Source organism: Chrysoperla carnea, chromosome 3, assembly GCF_905475395.1.
Source record: "Chrysoperla carnea chromosome 3, inChrCarn1.1, whole genome shotgun sequence".
Taxonomy (NCBI): domain Eukaryota; kingdom Metazoa; phylum Arthropoda; class Insecta; order Neuroptera; family Chrysopidae; genus Chrysoperla; species Chrysoperla carnea.
The window spans coordinates 93,924,189-93,943,985 of NC_058339.1; the positions used below are offsets into that span (position 1 = coordinate 93,924,189).

General features: G+C 24.0%; 4 protein-coding genes across 4 annotated transcripts in view; 3 read left to right on the plus strand and 1 right to left on the minus strand.

Annotated features, from left to right (window-relative positions):
• The window catches only part of LOC123294861 (erlin-2-like), a 79,598-nt gene that overhangs the window by 8,522 nt on the left and 51,279 nt on the right, over positions 1–19,797 (plus strand). The gene's annotated exons all lie outside the window — the stretch shown is intronic.
• LOC123296383 (cytosolic carboxypeptidase 6) lies at positions 2,952–5,681 on the plus strand. Its single transcript, XM_044877845.1, has 6 exons — positions 2,952–3,009; positions 3,085–3,332; positions 3,408–3,843; positions 4,589–4,975; positions 5,288–5,416; positions 5,647–5,681. The coding sequence occupies exons 1-6, from the start codon at positions 2,952–2,954 to the stop codon at positions 5,679–5,681; spliced, it is 1,293 nt and encodes a 430-aa protein (XP_044733780.1).
• On the minus strand, positions 8,111–8,637 carry LOC123294864 (prefoldin subunit 6). The gene is made up of 2 exons (XM_044876042.1): positions 8,574–8,637; positions 8,111–8,492 (listed from the first exon to the last, which is right to left on the minus strand). The coding sequence occupies exons 1-2, from the start codon at positions 8,635–8,637 to the stop codon at positions 8,176–8,178; spliced, it is 381 nt and encodes a 126-aa protein (XP_044731977.1). The 3' UTR covers positions 8,111–8,175.
• On the plus strand, positions 16,871–18,503 carry LOC123296384 (forkhead box protein I1c-like; the record flags this gene model as incomplete). The annotated part of the gene is made up of 3 exons (XM_044877846.1): positions 16,871–17,302; positions 17,829–18,006; positions 18,331–18,503. Coding segments are annotated over 3 exons (783 nt in total), but the record flags the coding sequence as incomplete, so codon positions are not given.

Here is a 19,797-nt window from a genome sequence, read left to right on the forward strand (position 1 = left end):
TAAGTTTCAATCTCCCAACCTAGCCCAGACAAGGAACAGTCAATAAAATTAATGTTTTGCTTTCATAATTGACTCTCGTTTGTTTTTTTTGGTTGTTGATCATATTGTATGATTTTAAAAATTTAATTATCACATAATTGTGATAATTTTTGATTGGTGATTATAAATCGGACCTGTAAATTCACCAGTATCACATTTCATTAGACCACTCGTGTTATTTTTAGTTAAAATATCATTTAGCTTCTAGAATATTATATTGTAAGTTGAATTTAGAAGCTGGATTGTGACCAATTACCACAAAACTTACTTAGAATTAATTTCTTAGACAAATTATTGATTATCTTAGAGTCTTAGACCAACAGTTAATTATATTAAAATACATAATTCATATAAATTTAGATAACTTTAAATTTTATACAAGCAACTAACAGGACCTGATCTAGCTATTTAGCTGCTCCAAACATAAATAATATTTGCGCCCTTCAAATTCATTCCATATACAGGTACAAAGTGCTTTTTTAAGTTGATATATGCATGAAAGTCAATAAATCAATTGAATCAATGAAAATTAAATGAAAACACATATCCTATAACTGCATTGAATTTGATCTAAGTTATCAGGTTCAATTCAAATTTGATTGTGATTCATAACTAACAAATATTAGACAAACACTATAAACTTCTTTTTATTAATGCGTTAATATTATTTGTTTAAAACATTTGTTTGTAAACCTAATAGTTTAGACAGTAACTGATTGTAAAAATTTAGTTTTTTGTGCGCTTGTTCATTCTTTTTTAATAAAAATGGACGGACCACTTTTATATGATTTATTAGAATATTTTTTTTTGGAAAGTGCCCAGATTTCGCAGGAACAATTTTACGAAATAACAAGTTTGGTTTTATCCAAAAAAATGTGAATCCGTTTTTGCCTAAACTGTAAGATTTGCGGAAAAATGTTTCGAACAAAAAATGTTACTTTTAATCAATAACAACTTTGTAATTTAGTTGTGTTGAAGTGATGGAGTAGAGTTAGCTTGTCGTGACCTAGGTCACGATTAATGTCTACGTAAAATATCGCACTACACAACCATATATCAACTTAAAAAGCACCCCACCCTGTATACGAGATAAATGTATTATATTTACAGTTTGGTTTAAATACATAAATAGATTGCAAAGGTGTTTTATTTAATTATAAATCATAATGAACTCTTCCATACAATCTTAGTTTTCGAAATAGTCGTGGAGTTTCGATTATCTAGATGAATGTAAATCATATTTTAAAGATTTTGGCCGCTTCAAATTTGGCGACTTGTCTCCCTTGGATCAGATCATGATAACTAACAGCTAAATGATAGTAATTATTATTCTGTCACTGTCACTGTCACTGTTACTGTTATAACACACAACAACAACAACAAAAAGTTATATTATGCTACACTATACTATAGTAGTGTATGTCAATCAAACATAAATAAATATATAATACCTACATGTTATTTATTTATCACATAACATCACACACATCACATGTGTTATATATAACATACATAACATAATACTTATAGAATGAATATGATCTTTAGTTTTATACATCAATAACTTACTTTATTTATTTATTATAAACATTCAAATAATAATGTATTAATACCTTATTATTCAAAGATTCTTATTTAATTTTATTAATACAACAGAATATAGAAAACAATCACTTGATCAAGTCAGAAAGTGTATCTAATGCTAATCTAATCTTTAAATCTACAAGTTTGTAATTATAACAGTTACCAATATATTTTTTTCGAAAAATATAAATAAACTTATTTATCGTTAAAAAAAAGTTAAAGGCAAAATATTTTGTTAAAAAATAGCTAAATTATTTCCCTCAAACTTTTTTCTATTACTTTATTATTTTTCGAATTATTTAACAACAAATACATTTTTTTTTTATTACCAACGAAATTTTGGAATTTAAATTGGAATAATTTTAAAATTCTGTATCCGATACTGTTAGAACTTTTTGAGCATGTTGCCAGTACTTATATACAAAATATACAGTCAAATGAAAAATGACAAGCATTAATTTTAATTCTTGTGATAAATTCATCAGTTTCTGTGCTGAATAAAACATAAAAAGAAAGGTTCGATATACTTTGTTTTTGTTATTCTGTTACTCTGTTCATTTTTATGCAAATGATTTGAAACTTTATTAATTTTCATGGTTTTTATAGTATTTCAAAAAATGTACAATTTAAAAAAAAAAAAAAACTCGAATTTCTAAGTAATTTAACATTAAATACTCGGAATATCAATCGTCTCTGTTGCAACGACACTTTATAAGGTTCATTATATGAATTTCCGTTGTCATTTTCTGCATAAACTTTTGCACATTCAAGAAAGGTTGGCTACCATTCCTTGGACAATATCGCACAAATTTTTGTTATAAACTTGTTTAAGTAAACTTTAAAGAATGTAGTTGAACAGTTTTTATAAAGATTCATTAAGTTTTCTTAGATTTCAAGATATAAATCTAACAGCTCTCTATTATTTATATTACTTATTATAAATAAACAATAACTTTATATCAGATTTATAAAATAAAATAAAATAAAATAACTATAAATAAATAACACCAACTAACTAAAACCAATTCAATTCAATTCAATCATTTATATTTATATTTATATATATTTTATTTTATTTACACCTATCAAATATAAATGTGTTCATGTCATGTTTATAACACATATAATCAACTATTTATTTATTTATTTATTTATTTTTATAAATAAATAAATAAATAAATAGTTAACATATATGTTGTGTTTGAATTGTTAATATATTATCAATCAACACAAAGTTAAACTAAGTTGTTTGTTATTAACTAACAAACAAAATAATATTAAATATTAAATACTTATTTATTTTAATTAATTAATTAATTAAATAAATAATGGCATATTTAATGCCATGTGATCCATTACAAATGCGTAGCATGTATCAAAGAGAAGGTTTATTAATATTAATATATAATAAATAATAAATAAATATAATTAATTTAATAGTTAATTAATTTATTTTTATAGATAGTGAAGATAGTGATGGTGAAGGTGGTCTAGGTAATGTAAATCGTGTATTAATACGACCACCAGAACATACTGGTAAAGCTAAAAAAGGACATTTATGTTTTGATGCATCCTTTGAATGTGGCAACTTAGGACGTGTTGATTTAATATCTGAATATGAATATGATTTATTTATTAGACCTGATACATGTTCACCACGTTATCGAATATGGTTTAATTTTACTGTTGATAATTATAAACAAGAACAAGTAAGTAATACATAACATTTATATTTATATTTATTAATTAATTATTTTAATTTTTATTTTATTTTATTTTTTTAGCGTGTTATATTTAATATTGTAAATTTTAGTAAAAATAAATTATTATTTCGTAATGGTATCTTATTACCATTAGTTAAATCAACATCACATCCATATTGGCAACGCATACCATCTAAATATGTTTATTATCATAAATCTCAACAACATTTCAATCAATATATATTATCGATTGCATTCGCATTTGATAAAGAAGAAGAACAAATCTATCAATTCTCAATATCACAACCATATTCATATTCACGTTTACAATTATATTTATCATCATTATTTATTAAAAAACAATCATCATCATCTACTATTAACATTACTAAAGAATTATTAACAACATCTATACAAAATAGAAATGTTGATTTAATAACAATTAATAATAATAATATTCATAATAATGTTAATAATACTAAACAACATGTTATTGTTATTTTATCTAGAATACATGGTTAGTAATCAATGCAAGTCCAATATCATCAATCAATCAAGTTTTATATAACAACTACATGTTTTATGATTCTATTTGTATATTATTTAAAATTAGAAACATTCTAGAGCAAGAAAATTATCTGAAAAGGGAATAAATAATGTAGCGACTGATATATCGTTAACTTTTAGTGTATCGCAATTTTTTGCAATATTATGTTGTTTTGAATGAATTTTGATCCTAAACAATACTAGTACACTTTGTCAGAGAGAAGTGCAACTACATCCCACTAAAGTCGTTCGAATGAAGTTTGAAATATTTCAAAAAATTACAAAGTTAAAAAAAATGATGAATTTTGAACAGCGATTGGCTATTGAGTCCCAAGTGAGGGTTTTAGTATCGTATTGTAACAAATGTAGTCTACTTTAAAAACATTTTTAAAAGGTGCTTCGTAAACTAGCCCTTTAGGGTTATTATCACCAAAATCTGAAAAAATAATGAAATATAATGTAGTTTTTCGATTTTTGACAAAGTTGCGTTCACTACTCGAGATCAAAAACTTGTGTTATTCATTAGAATAAGGTGATAAATTAGTGAGAACTATCAGATTTGATGCAGACTGTAAGGTATAAAGTTATTGTAATATATTGGCTCTCTCTAGAATGTTTCTAATTTTAAATAATATATAAAAATCGTAGTTGTTAGTTATATAAGACTGACTGACTGGTTAATAATGATATTTATTAATTAATTGATTTTTGTATAGGTAGTGAATCACCCACATCATTTATATGTCAAGGTATTTTAGAATATTTAACATCAACACAAGATATTTATATATTAAATTATATACGTAAATCAAATATTATATTTAAAATAATACCAATGTTAAATCCAGATGGTGTTTATTTAGGTAATTATAAAACAAATTCAATTGGTATGAATTTAAATAATAATTATGATAAAGCATCAATATTTATACATCCAACAATATATGAATTAATAAAATTATTAAAATCAATAGATACATCAAATCAATATCATTTAGATTTTATAATTGATTTACATGCACATTTTAATTTAATGGGTACCTTTATTTATGGTTCAACATATGATGATATCTATCGTTATGAACGTCATATTATATTACCTAAATTATTATTCAATATCTTAAATAAATATGATCATGGTTCTTATAATTTATTAAATACCATGTACAATAGTACTGATCATAATAAACATGGTACTGCAAGACGTTATCTAACTACAATCTTATCTGATTCATGTAATATTTATACATTACATGTATCAATGGGTGGTTATTATAAAAATATTAATAATAATAATAATAATAATAATAATAATAATATTATTATACCTTATACTAAAGAATCATGTAAGTATTACTACTTAATATAATTATAATTATAAATAAATAAATATAATTATTTTTATTTCTAAATAGATATGAGATTAGGACGTAATTTAATTCGTACATTTATTGAATATTATAAAATGATTGGTGTTATTATTATTGATGATTTATGTTATGAATTAACAACAACAACAACAAATCAACATCAATCACGTTCACGTTCAACATATAATAAAACAAAACATCATAATAATAATAAATTAAAATTATCACCCCCTTATGATATTGATAAATTACGTTCACGTTCATTATCACAACGTGAACGTAAAAGTGCTATTAATCATATTACTAATATTATTAATTATTATAATAATAATGATACAACAACAATACAACAACAACAACAACAATATAGTAAGTTTTTTATTTTATTAACTATCATGTTCTAGAATGTGTTTTTGCAACTTCTTTTTTGATGAAATAACAAATACACCATTAACTTACAATTTTGAAATATTGTTTTTGTTAAGAAGTCATTATTAGAAAGAAACATGTTCAAAAGTTACAACAGTGACTCTCAAAACAAGTTGAAAATGATTTTATTTTTATGTAATGCAACAACGCTTCAACAACCTTTAATAACAATTAAAAATAATAAATCAAGTTTAGCAAACAAACTGAACTGTTTACTATGCGTCTGTACGTGAAGACTTCAGCTCCACTCTTGACTCCAATGCAATCAATACATTTGAATACAAGTAATGCATCATTACAATAACAAATGAGCATGGACGGGCATTAATACGGTCACTTAGGTTCGTTCGTAATATAATACAAATACTTAATATGAATGGCCTAAATATCAGTCAGCCAGTTCATTAAATGTTGTATTGTATCAAACATTGAAATATTTAATGAACTAATTGTAACCATTCCATTCATATGTGAAACACAAATAGATAATCCAAATATGAAATCAATTTTAATGATAAATATTAATAAAGTGTTTATATTATTATTTATTATATGATTGATCGTGTCATGTACCATTGATTTGTCATTCTTACTAACTTATATAACCTCCATGATCTAAACTATCTAGATCAGGGTTGCCCAACCTTTTTTTGTCCGTGGGCCGGATTCATCATGACATACGATTTCGCGGGCCGGATTCTTTATAATTGCATATCTTAGTAACACCTTTGAAAAAAATTCAACATTTTCAATGAATTCACGAATATGTATCCACTTTACGTTTTTTCGTCGACATTATTTGGGGTAAAAATATTCAATATTATAAAACTTTCACAAAATTAAATTTATATTTTTTAATAACTTATTTATCAAAAATTAACTTAAAGTTTTCACAAAAGTTAATGTAAACATATGTGAGCATCTCCTATGAAATAATTACCACAAGTAACTCCATGATTATAACTAACTTCACTCTGTAGTCACCTCGACTATCGGCCACTCGCGGCAGCACTAGTCGACATCGGCATGACACACCGTGTCATGCCGATGTCATGTACAAATACAAATTATTCAATCAAAATACATATAACAATATCAGAAATATTGTAGTTAATAAAATTCACAGAAAATACTTTAATAAATTTAAAAAATAGGCGGTATTTGGTCGATAATTTACGAATATCCGACTAGGAGCTCGCGGGCCGGATTGAGCTTCTTCGCGGGCCGGATCCGGCCCGCGGGCCGTAGGCTGGGCACCGCTGATCTAGATGGTATGTATTTAAAATAATTATAAACCATTTAATAAATTATTTGTTTTAAAACATTTAAGTAATAATTTATAACAAACATTTTAAAATATACTTTTTCCATGCATTTTCTCATAAAAAATACAACATAATAATATGATAAAAATAAAATAGAAATGTAATTATAAGAGTATAAATTTATTAATAATAATAATTATTTATTTATTTAATTTATAGAATATGGATCATTATCAATAAATAATAAATTAAAAACAAGACTTAAATCATCAACAACAACAACAACAATTATAAAACAACAACAACAACAACAACAACAACAACATGATGATAGTTATAATAATGTTGTACCAAGTTTATCAATAATTGATTTTAATCAATTAACTAGATGTGGTATTGATCAAGCAATACAAGCAGCATCATCAAACATTGCAACTAATACAAATAACACAACTAAATCTAAATATTATTATTCTAAAAAACGTTAATTATTATTATTATTTATTAAAACTTAACTCTTATTATTATTTATCTGTTTGTTTACTACCTGTTGTGTTGTATGTGTTTGTATTCAAAGAAATAAAATCAAAACATAATCTGATTCAACTCCTTCTTAATACATTTTTATGAAAGCTCTTGTAAAAAGTTTGTTTTTGAGTGTACTTAAACAAACATTACATTCTTTTTATACCTTACATAATTATATGTAATATGCAAGGTATATTAAGTTTAGTCTCAAGTTTGTAACGCTTAAAATTATTAACGCTATGAACAAAATTTTGGTATAGGTGTTCATAAAATCACTTAATTAGTTCATTTCCGATTGTCTGTCCGCCAACACAACAACTTAAAAACGAAAAAAGATATCAAACTGAAATTTTTACAGCGTATTCAGGACGTAAAAACGTACTTGGGTCCGTCAGATCTATCTTGTAAACCGCTAGAGATAGAACAAAAGTTTAAATTTTTAAGTTTAGTTTTTGTTTAAAAAACGCTAATTTAATGGAGAACTTTAGCATCTATCATCCACTTAAATTAAATAGATAGATACTTACTATAACGTTAAAACATTTAAATTGATAGATAGGTAGATAGGTATTGATATTAATTAATATTAAAAATAATCAATCATTAATGAATTAAATTTTATTATAGAATATTTTATAAAGTACTTACAATTTTAATTTGATAAGTTATTTGATTCATTATTCATAAGCGTTAGTTAGTTCTTGTTATTTATTATGCTTTTAATGCAGCTTTTAATTGTGCTTGTTGAAATTGTTGTTGTAACTTTTGTAAAGTTTCACGATGTTGATCTTGTTTCTTATCTAATGATTCGATGATATCTTCTGTACGTTTTAACTCTTTTGAAATGTATTCCATTCGTTTTGTAACATTCTGTTTAGATTCAATTAAATCCATTTTAACTAATACAGGACCAATTAATTTATAAACTTCTGAATCACTTTTTAATAATTCTAATTCATTCTTAACAGCTTTATTTTCATTTAATTGTCCATCTAATTGTTGACGTAAATTTAATGTTTTATGATATTCTATAAAAAGTAATTCATTCAATATTTAAGGTTATAACAGTAACATTAACTTTATTCTAAAATAATAATAATGTATGTTACCTTTTTGTATTGTTTTAAAATTATCTAATTCATTTTGTAATTTCTTTTGAATTTCTTCAACCATTTTAATTAATTATTATTATATTGTAAACAAATTAATTTAATATCAATCACGTTTCTTTTAATTTAATATTATTTTGTATATATTTTAATTAAAACAAAATGGTCTCCTCTATCAATCTAAGTCTAACTCACTAACTTCACTTGTTCTTGTAATAAGTGTTACCAACCTGATATTCATATTTTACCCTAACAACTCTAACTAAATAATAATATTACCCTAAATAAAATCTAAAATTAATAAATACCCAACATTTATTTATTTATTAATTTTAGAATTTAAAACATTAATATTAATATTAAAATTATAAGTACTTGAAAAAAATAAAAAGGTCAATTTTTATGATACCTTCGTATTTATAGCAGGAATCAAGTTGAAACATACAATTTTATTTCAATTCAAAATCACATTGAAAATATGAATTCAAAAAAAATAATTAACAGAATTAACTGTTGAAATACCACATAGAGGCAATGTTAATTATACTGTCAGTTTACACATACATAAGTGATATTCCCATATAATACATATTAAACAATTTGCGAATTATTTGGGGAAACTGATATTTACAAAAACATGTTTCAAACAAAAGTTGAAACTTAAGTATATGGACCTAACTAACAACTTATAAAACAAACCCACATACTCAAATCCAAATGGGCTATGTTGCTTATTTACGAACTTGATCTCACTTTTTACGTCTTAAGTACGCTATAAAAGTTTTAGCTTGATATCTCTTTTCATTTTTTAGTTATCGTGTTAACAAACGGGCAGACAGACAACCGAAAGTGGACTAATTAGATGATTTTATCAAAATTTTATTGGTACCATCAATATTTGTTAGCACTACAGTTACAAACTTAACACTAAACTTAGTATACCTCGATATATAGATATTGCATATGTACAAGTTATAATAAAATTTAAGATATGTTGTATTTCTTAAAATTTGTCTGGCTAAAAATTTTTGTTAATAAATTTGCCAGACTTAATTTTGAATGCACTAAAGTCTGTCATAGTAAAAAACATTTTTAAAATAACTTTGTATGATATTTATTGCACGTAAACGATTCTTTTTCAATTAATTTAGTCAAATAACAATTAAAATATTTAAAAAAGACAGACAGACAAGCAGACTTTCAGATTGTAAATAATTTAAATAAACAATTATTTTGTACGTCACTAATTACAATAAGTTTGTTATGTATCCTGCTGTAATTAATGTTTGTTGTATCTAAATGAACAAATTGATTAAACAAACTTTGAAAACAATAATAATTAATAATTTCAAATACTTACCACATTCAAATTTATAAATAATCAATTCTTATGTTTTATATTTTACTTATTGTCTGTGTAATGACCATGATGTTAACTCTAAGTCTAATTACAAAAAAATAAAGGTTTGAAAAAAGATATTCTTTTCGAAATATTGTTAAATTTAAATTTTTAATTAACTTCTTTATTATTAGCTTTATTCTGGCAACATAATATTGATAAAAATATCGAGATTTATAGATCAAACACAGTGTATTTTTAAAATTAAAACCTACCAAATGAGACGAGAACAAATTGATCACTAACTATTATGGCAATTTTGGTTTTCTAAAAATTAATCGACCCCGAAAACCCAACAAAATTATTATGTTCTATAATTGTACATACTCGCGCGCCCTTGTGTCTGTAGTCTGTACTAATATGAACTTTAAAAAAAAATATTAACCAGTTTGAATAAATAATTATTAAATAAATTAAATGATTTACTCCAAAACCATTCATGATGCATCTATTTTTTTTTTTTTTTTTTTAAATAATTATTATTAATTATTTAATAAGGATAAGATAAATGGATTCAAAAGGATAGTATTCTAAGATGGCGGCTTTAATCATCAACAAAATAATATTAATACAAAAATATTTTATATAAAAAAAATTTATTCGAAATATCAATTTTGTTTAATAAACACTTTACAAAAATATTAAAATCATATCAATATATTTAAATATTCATATTAAATATTAGATATTTGATTAATTAATAAAATAAAAATATTAATAAACATACCTGTTGTTTTATTTATTTAAAATAACAGTAATGGCGTCGTTGTAATAATTCCTCACCTCACCACCACACCACTGCAACATTCCAATTATTTACATAACATTATAAATATGCAAATATTTCAAAAAATAAATCTTCAAAACTTAAAATAAAGTTTTTAAATAAACTTTTTAATGTATTACTTTGAAAATAACTGTAATAACTTTTAATAAACAAATATCATTTCATGTAAACAACAACACCACAATCACGGCCACGCCATTTGCAAACCTATTGGTAATCGTGTTCACTGTTCACTATTCGTGATTGTGTTCACTGTTCGTAAAAGATCGGAAACGAACTAAACAAAAAAAGCGGTTATTATGAATAATTTTGAATACACTTATTTAAAAAAAATTGTTTTTAATTTAAAAAGAAAATAACTAAATAAAACAATTATTTATTTGTTCTTTTCTTTAAAGACTCATGTTTTTTTGAATATTAAAATTATAACTTTTAGTAAATAAAGATTACATTTATTTAATGCAAACAACAACGCCACCAACACGCCATTTTGCAAATCTATTCATGTTCATTTTCGTGTATTGTGTTCGTAAAAGATCGGAACCGAAATATAAAATTGCGGTAATTTATAAAAATTTTAGAATAGGTTTTTATTTTAATAAAAATTGTTTATAATAAAAATAAAAGAATTATTAATTTTCTTTAAATAATTTTGTTTTTTTAAATATTAAAATAATTTTACAAAATTACCTAAATATTAAAATGATAAGATGCCAAAAGTAACATAGTTCCATTAATAAGTACATACATTATGTACGTTAACGTTAAATTAAAATGATAAAGCATGTACTCATGTAGACTGGATGACTAAGTCAGTTAGATCAGTTCTAGTTTATTTAATGATGATGATCATTGATCCATGACATCCATGTGCATGTGCATTATATATACATATGGCTGTTATATTTAGTAGAGTGAAATTACGCCTTGTGTATGGATTAAAAGTTCGAGCAACGAAACTTTGGGGTTTTTCTTTTCACATCAAAATAAGTATTTCTTGAAATTTTTTACTTTCCCGGAGTGGTGCAACATGTTTAAAAAACAAAATGGCGTTAAAAATGAAAGAAATTTCAGAAATTTTATCATTTTTATTTTATATTCGCAAAAGGAGGCATCGGTGCATATCCAAATTTGGTAGGTTTGTAGTCCATGTTAAGAACTGCTCCTCATAATTTTTTGGTGGGGTTTCGTCCCTTCCCCTCCCAGTTATATATATATGTATACATACATATGGTAAAACAGTTCATTTGACTATAACTTGAAAAATATTCGATTGATTTTAATGAAACTAATATCAATAGTAGGTTTTATTACTTACAACTTTCAGTTAAAATTTTAGCGAAATCCGTTAAATAGTTCGGCCAAATTTTCCAATTTAGGAAATTGTTTAAAATGGCTGCCATTTTATGCCATTTTGTCCTACGAGGTTAAATTTTTTTTTAAATTGTAGCATTTTTTATTATCTTTCGATTTTATAATAAGTGGCTTACCCGTAAAATGACTCCTTGATCCATATTTTTGCGAAAAACGGAAAATTTAACACTTTCTGGAAATAATTGTTTGGGGGGTGTATGGACTGGCTTTGGGGGGTGTTTTTTGGTTTGGCATGAGAAAACTATTTTTAAAAGAGGTCTATATGGTTTAAAGTAAAATTTTTAAGTTTTAACCCCCGCGCTGTAAGGGGGAAGGGGTGTATGAAATAAATGTGTCTTAAAAGATTTTAAAAAGAGGTCAAAATAGTTTAAAATGCTAAAGTAACCCAAAATTTTAGATGCTTTTATTAATATAGCACTTTTTACAACATCCTCCCCTTCCCCTCCCGCTTTCATATTTTTTGCAAATTCAAAATTTTTATGACGTATAAAGGGGTTTTTGGGGTCGCTGATCTCGAATTTTGCAATAGATTATCAAAAACAATTGTAATATTTTTAGGGGGTGTACTTATTTGGGCCAAAAGTTCGAGATCAGCGACCCCCAAAACCTCTTTATACGTCATAAAAATTTTGAATTTGCAAAAAATATGAAAGCGGGAGGGGAAGGGGAGGATGTTGTAAAAAGTGCTATATTAATAAAAGCATCTAAAATTTTGGGTTACTTTAGCATTTTAAACTATTTTGACCTCTTTTTAAAATCTTTTAAGACACATTTATTTCATACACCCCTTCCCCCTTACAGCGCGGGGGTTAAAACTTAAAAATTTTACTTTAAACCATATAGACCTCTTTTAAAAATAGTTTTCTCATGCCAAACCAAAAAACACCCCCCAAAGCCAGTCCATACACCCCCCAAACAATTATTTCCAGAAAGTGCTAAATTTTCCGTTTTTCGCAAAAATATGGATCAAGGAGTCATTTTACGGGTAAGCCACTTATTATAAAATCGAAAGATAATAAAAAATGCTACAATTTAAAAAAAAATTTAACCTCGTAGGACAAAATGGCATAAAATGGCAGCCATTTTAAACAATTTCCTAAATTGGAAATTTTGGCCGAACTATTTAACGGATTTCGCTAAAATTTTAACTGAAAGTTGTAAGTAATAAAACCTACTATTGATATTAGTTTCATTAAAATCAATCGAATATTTTTCAAGTTATAGTCAAATGAACTGTTTTACCATATGTATGTATACATATATATATAACTGGGAGGGGAAGGGACGAAACCCCACCAAAAAATTATGAGGAGTAGTTCTTAACATGGACTACAAACCTACCAAATTTGGATATGCACCGATGCTTCCTTTTGCGAATATAAAATAAAAATGATAAAATTTCTGAAATTTCTTTCATTTTTGACGCCATTTTGTTTTTTAAACATGTTGCACCACTCCGGGAAAGTAAAAAATTTCAAAAAATACTTATTTTGATGTGAAAAGAAAAACCCCAAAGTTTCGTTGCTCGAACTTTTAATCCATATAACAGCCTTTTTTTGCTTAGATTTACTCCAGTAATTGTATAATATATAAATACGTTAAGCAGGTGTTATTTATATAATTATTATATGTACCTATGTAGGTACTTTAGATAATATAATACCTGTATAATATAGATAGATAGATAGATAGTTTTATTTAAAATAAACTATTACTATCAGTAACCAGTATTCTAGTAAATAATATAATATTATTTATTTTAATATCTATAGTTGTTTAAGTTTACATACCTACCTACTTAAGTATTTAATGATTTTAATATAACTATTAATAATAATAATAAATAATATTTATATTTATATATATTTAATTATTATTTTGTGTAATATAATATAATATGTGTTTTTTATAATTTATAAAGTAAGTACCTACCTAATATAATAATAAACAACATATCTATCTATCTTTAATTATTTATTTACTTTAAAAAATAATTATTATTTATAAATATTTAAATATATTTATTTGAATCATTTATTTATTTAACTAATATCAACTAAATATATTCATTTAATTAAAGTGGTTTAGCTGTTTAATTAATCTCTTAAGTACGCTGCGCTGAATATTCATTTTTGTTGTTGTTGCGATAGATAAATGATAGTTCAAAATTGAATTATTTCATTTTAAAATCATGATTCTTAACATACAATAATAATTTATGGAAGAACTTACAATAACGTTAATTGTACAAAAATAAATCGGTGATTGAACTTTAAAAAAGTTTTCATCATGAAGTAAATTTATACCTGATTTTTTTTTATACAAAAAACAAAACATTACCCTACCGCGCTTTCCAAAAAGAAAACATAAAAATAACTTTGGTTTTTAATGCTTTTTGGATATTTTTAGAGAATTTGTTTAAAGCATATTCTTACATTTAAATCATACAAATTGCATTGTTGACTAGAACCGAACCACTTTAATAGTTAATTCTATTTAATAAATTTTTATATTTTATTAAATTGAATTAATTTAAATAGAATGTATATCAATATGATCATTTAAAATTAAATGTATTACTGATTGTGAACAAAGTATTAAAGTTTATATAAAAACTTTGAATATCATAGATAATATTTATAAATCATATACTTAATACTTCTATATGGCCAATAAAAAGAGTGAGAAAGAGGTCATGTTTCAAAGAAAGTGAGACATTTGAACAGTTGGCCACAATAATAGTACTATTATAAGTATGTAAGTATTTTATTGACTAGTTATCTCACTCACATACTCTTATTCTGTACTAGCTTCATATAGAAGTATTATATAAATGGTTATATAAAGTGTGTTGTTCACTTTATAGTCCAGTCCAGTCCAGACCAGTTAGTTAAATGACCACTTTGACCACCACTGACCATCATCACTACCACCCTCAATACATTATAATACCATTTATTGATTTATTTTTATAATTATTAAATATAATAAAGTACCTACGTAGATAGTGATGTGTAATATAATGCAATAAAATATTTAATGTTTAATGCTCAAAAATATATAGGTTTAATTATTTTTTTAATTAAATATATTTATATTTATAAAATAAAATATAATATAATATAATATAATATAATATGGTATAATATAATATAATTATATAGTTTTAGTTTTAGTTAAACATGCATGCCTACATATTTATATAAAATATAAATTATTAATATAAAATTAATTAAACATTAATTTTATATTAATATAAGTGTACAAGTGTATATGTTACAAATATTATTTATTTATAATAATTTTATTTATTTTATTTTTTAGATAAATAATAACATTATTATTATTATTATTTGTTATTAAATAAATAACAAATAATAATTACAAATATGTGAGGATAATTATGTAAGTATTTATTTAATATAATGTATCGCGTTCCTTCCACAATTTTAACTTTAACAAGTTAAAACAAACAATTGATTGAGTTAATTGTTAAAATACCATGTATAGATAATATAAATAGGAGCGTTACAGTACACATACGTGTATGTCACACACACATAACTGATATTTCCATGTAATACATACTATAGAATTTGTGTCTTCACGGGAAAACAGTGATTTTTATGAAACAATGTTTTAAACAAAAATTGTTTATATTTTAAAAGACGACAATTCTTAAACTTAAACTTTTGTTCAATCTTTAAGACCCATCTGATCTCTGTTGCTCATTTACGAACACTTTTTATGTCCTGAACACGTCGTCTGAACTAAATATCCTATTTGTTTTTGAGTTATCCTGTTGACAAACAGATGGACAGACAGACAGGCGGATAAACAACCGAAAATGGACTAATTAGGTGATTTTATGAACACTTATATCAAAATTTTGTTGGAAGCATCAATATTTTTAAACGTTACAAACTTAAGACTAAACTTAATATACCTTGATATACTTCATATACATTTGTATAAAAACATAATACAATAATTATTAATTTTACTTATTTTTATTTAATTTTAGATATATGTATATATATATATATTATTATTATTAATTAATACACAAAGTATTTATAATTAAATAAATTAAAAATGAATATAATTATAAATAATAATAATAATAATAATAATAATAATAATGATGATAAAGTTAAGAGCAGTGATGATAATGTTAATGATAATGGTAGTACAATTATAATGTTATATGATCATGATAATAATGATAATATATCATTAATTAATAATATTAATAATGATGATAATAATATAAAAATGGATATATGTTTACAAAAAGTATTTATCAATAATAATAATGATCATAATAATGAATATTTAAATTTAAATTATATTGAATTATTTAATCAACAAACAACAACAACAATACAACAACAACAACAAAATAATAATAATATTATATATGATATTATTGAAGAAAATGATCAACAACAACAACAATGTATTATAAATGATAATAAACAACAACAACATGATAATAATGATGATCAACAAACATATCAAATAATAACAACAACAACAACAACTAATAATAATAATATTATACAACAAGAACAACAACAACAACAACCATTATTATTTATAACAAATACAAATAATGATAATAATACAATAATAACACAACAAAATGATAATAATAATATAAATATAAATGATAATGTTAATAAAACATTAACAACAACAACTACTACAGATATAAATATAAAGAATGTTAATGATAATGATAATGATGATGATGAAAAAGATTTAACATCATTAAATTGGTTACATAATATAACAAATATAATGGTTATACCATCATTATCAACAATACCAACATCACCATTATCACCAACATTATCACTAACAACAACAACAACTGATAATACAAATAATAATAATAATAATATAAATCAATTATTAAATGATAAATATAAAAATAATAAAAAAATCAATCAAACAATAATAAAATGTAAAGAAGATTTATTATTAATTGATATTAAAAAATATAAAACACAAAAAGAATTAATCAATGTAAAACCACCATTTTCATATGCAACATTAATATGTATGGCCATGTTGAAGAATCAAAATAAAATGACGCTATCGAACATCTATCAATGGATACAAACCAATTTTTTATATTATCAACATGCTGATCCTAGTTGGCAAGTAAGTATTCATTTAATAATTATTAATTACTATCTATTAATAACAATAATTAAAAGAGTCAATATAAATGAAAGTCTGATCTTAACAACGTGTATGATTAGAACGATATTATTATAAACTATCATATTACTGTAAAATGTTAAAATCATTTTTAATATTTAATATCACTTTTATTTATTTAAAATCACATTTAAAAGTTATAGAGTTTCAATTGTAAGCGTAACCTATTTATTGTAGTTTGTTGTTTGTAATGAGAAATAGTTTTCACTTTTACTTATACGCTTATAAGAATCTGTACAGACATGTCATTTACAAGGACTTTACTAACATCTAACAATAACTACAGGGTGTCCGTCTGTGGTTCAATAGTAATAAGTGTTAAGAGCTACGTATTCTTTAAATATATCTTATATATTTATATCAAAAAGTTGTCTTAAGTTGAGTAAAATATAATTATTAATTAAATATAAATGTTCATAATAAAGTTATAGCTGATTTGTAATTTTTTAACATTTTTGTTTTTTAGAATTCAATACGTCATAATTTATCATTAAATAAATGTTTTATAAAAGTAGCACGATCTAAAAATGAACCTGGCAAAGGTGGATTCTGGAAATTAGATTTACAACGTTTACAAGAATCTAAAAAATCAAGACGTTCATCATCATCACGTTCTAATTTAACAACTACTACAAATATTACACGTAAACAACAACAACAACAACAACAACGTTTAAATAATAATAATAATAAACAATTATTAACAATTAATTGTTTAAATGATAATCAACAATCATTAATAACTAATAATAATAATATAAATGATAATGCTGATACAACAACATTATCATTATCAATACCATTATCAATGCCAAATGAACATGTTATTGTTGAATCAATACATAATAATAATAACTGTATTATAACTGAACAACAACAACAACAACAAATGATAATAAATGATAATAATGATAATATTAATAATGATAATGATGATAATATAATAAATAATATAATAATGGATGTAGATGATGCAGTTACACATTTATTATTAAATTCAAATAAATATTGTTGTTGGGATAATATTGATGATGTTGTTGATAATGTTCATGTTAATAATGTTCATGTTAATAATGATCATGATAATGATGATAATTGTACACAATTAGATATGTTAGATTCATTATTAAATTCATTATAATTATTATAATTATAATATGCAGGTCTGTGTCTGTTCGCAAGATAGGCAGTTATATAGTCCTATAAATGGATGCATCTACAACCATAGTTATGTGACGCCTTAATGACCTTTGGCGAGCTAAAGTTTGAAGCCCTTCCTCGAATAAGTCCTGCGCACGGACCTGATATCAAATAAATATTTTAATAAATAATTTGAATTATTTTTAATGAAATCAGTTTTTGATTAGATAATAAGTATAATGAATCCGTCCATTCAACTTATTATATTTATATTTATTAAATTATATATAATTATAAATATAAGTAAAATAGATCTAGTCTAGTCATTATTAATAACATAATAATATAACATAACATAATAATTATAATTTAAATTAAATGATAATCATAATTAATTTAATTAAATTTTATTTATAATAGATAAATATATTTTTATAAAAATAAACATCATTTTATTGTAATGTTATGTTATGTTATATATATTAAGGACTTAATAGTTGTACAGGTACAAGTCACAGGTCACAGGTCATAACAAGGTCTTTCTCTTTCTCTAAATGATCCCGCAATATAGTCATCTGGTAGTTTTATGTTCAAAGTTTTCCGGGAGTTTTGAAAATAAGTGATTTCATAGATTTTAATATGCTCTTTTCGAATTTCCATTTTGCTACATTGTATATTTGCCACTCGCGCCGCTATATTGGAAACATTTTTTGACAATTTCCCCTTTTCGAGTCATTTTACCAATATGGCGGCGAAAGCGGCAAGAATACGAGGTAGCAAAGTGGAAATTGGAAAAGAGCACCTCAAAATTTATAAATCACTCATTTTCAAAACTCCCAGTAAACTTTCCAAGTAACCCCTTATTTGAAAGAAATGATTAAAGTATTACGGCGCTATCCAAAAAGAAAACAAACAAAAAATTTTGGTTTTTGACGCTTTTTCGATATTTTTATTTACGATATTTTTACAACATTTTCTTACATTTAAATCATACAAATTGCTTAGTTGATTAGTTGACTAGTCACGTGACGGCTAAACCACTTTAATAGTTGAAACTGTTGAAATATAAAGAATTTTGTTGAATTTTTTACATTTAAAAATACTGTAAATAGAATACGTGCGAATAAAGTAGAGTTAGAGTTAGAGTTAGAGTTTGACATTACATTTACATAGACCAATAACAATTGTAGACCAGTAACAGTATAAACAATAAACAATAAACATACTTATAAGACAAGTAGACTAACATAAAATATAAAATAAAATATAAAATAAGAATTGAATTATATCCGTCC

Coding starts and splice junctions, on each gene's coding strand:
- LOC123296383 (XM_044877845.1), top strand. CDS start 2,952: ATGGCATATTTAATGCCATGTGATCCATTACAAATGCGTAGCATGTAT. Junction 3,844..4,588: donor TATTTTATCTAGAATACATG/GTTAGTAATCAA, acceptor ATTTTTGTATAG/GTAGTGAATCACCCACATCA. Junction 5,417..5,646: donor TCAACATCAATCACGTTCAC/GTTCAACATATA, acceptor ATCATGTTCTAG/AATGTGTTTTTGCAACTTCT.
- LOC123294864 (XM_044876042.1), bottom strand. CDS start 8,637: ATGGTTGAAGAAATTCAAAAGAAATTACAAAATGAATTAGATAATTTT. Junction 8,493..8,573: donor TTTTAAAACAATACAAAAAG/GTAACATACATT, acceptor TACTTTTTATAG/AATATCATAAAACATTAAAT.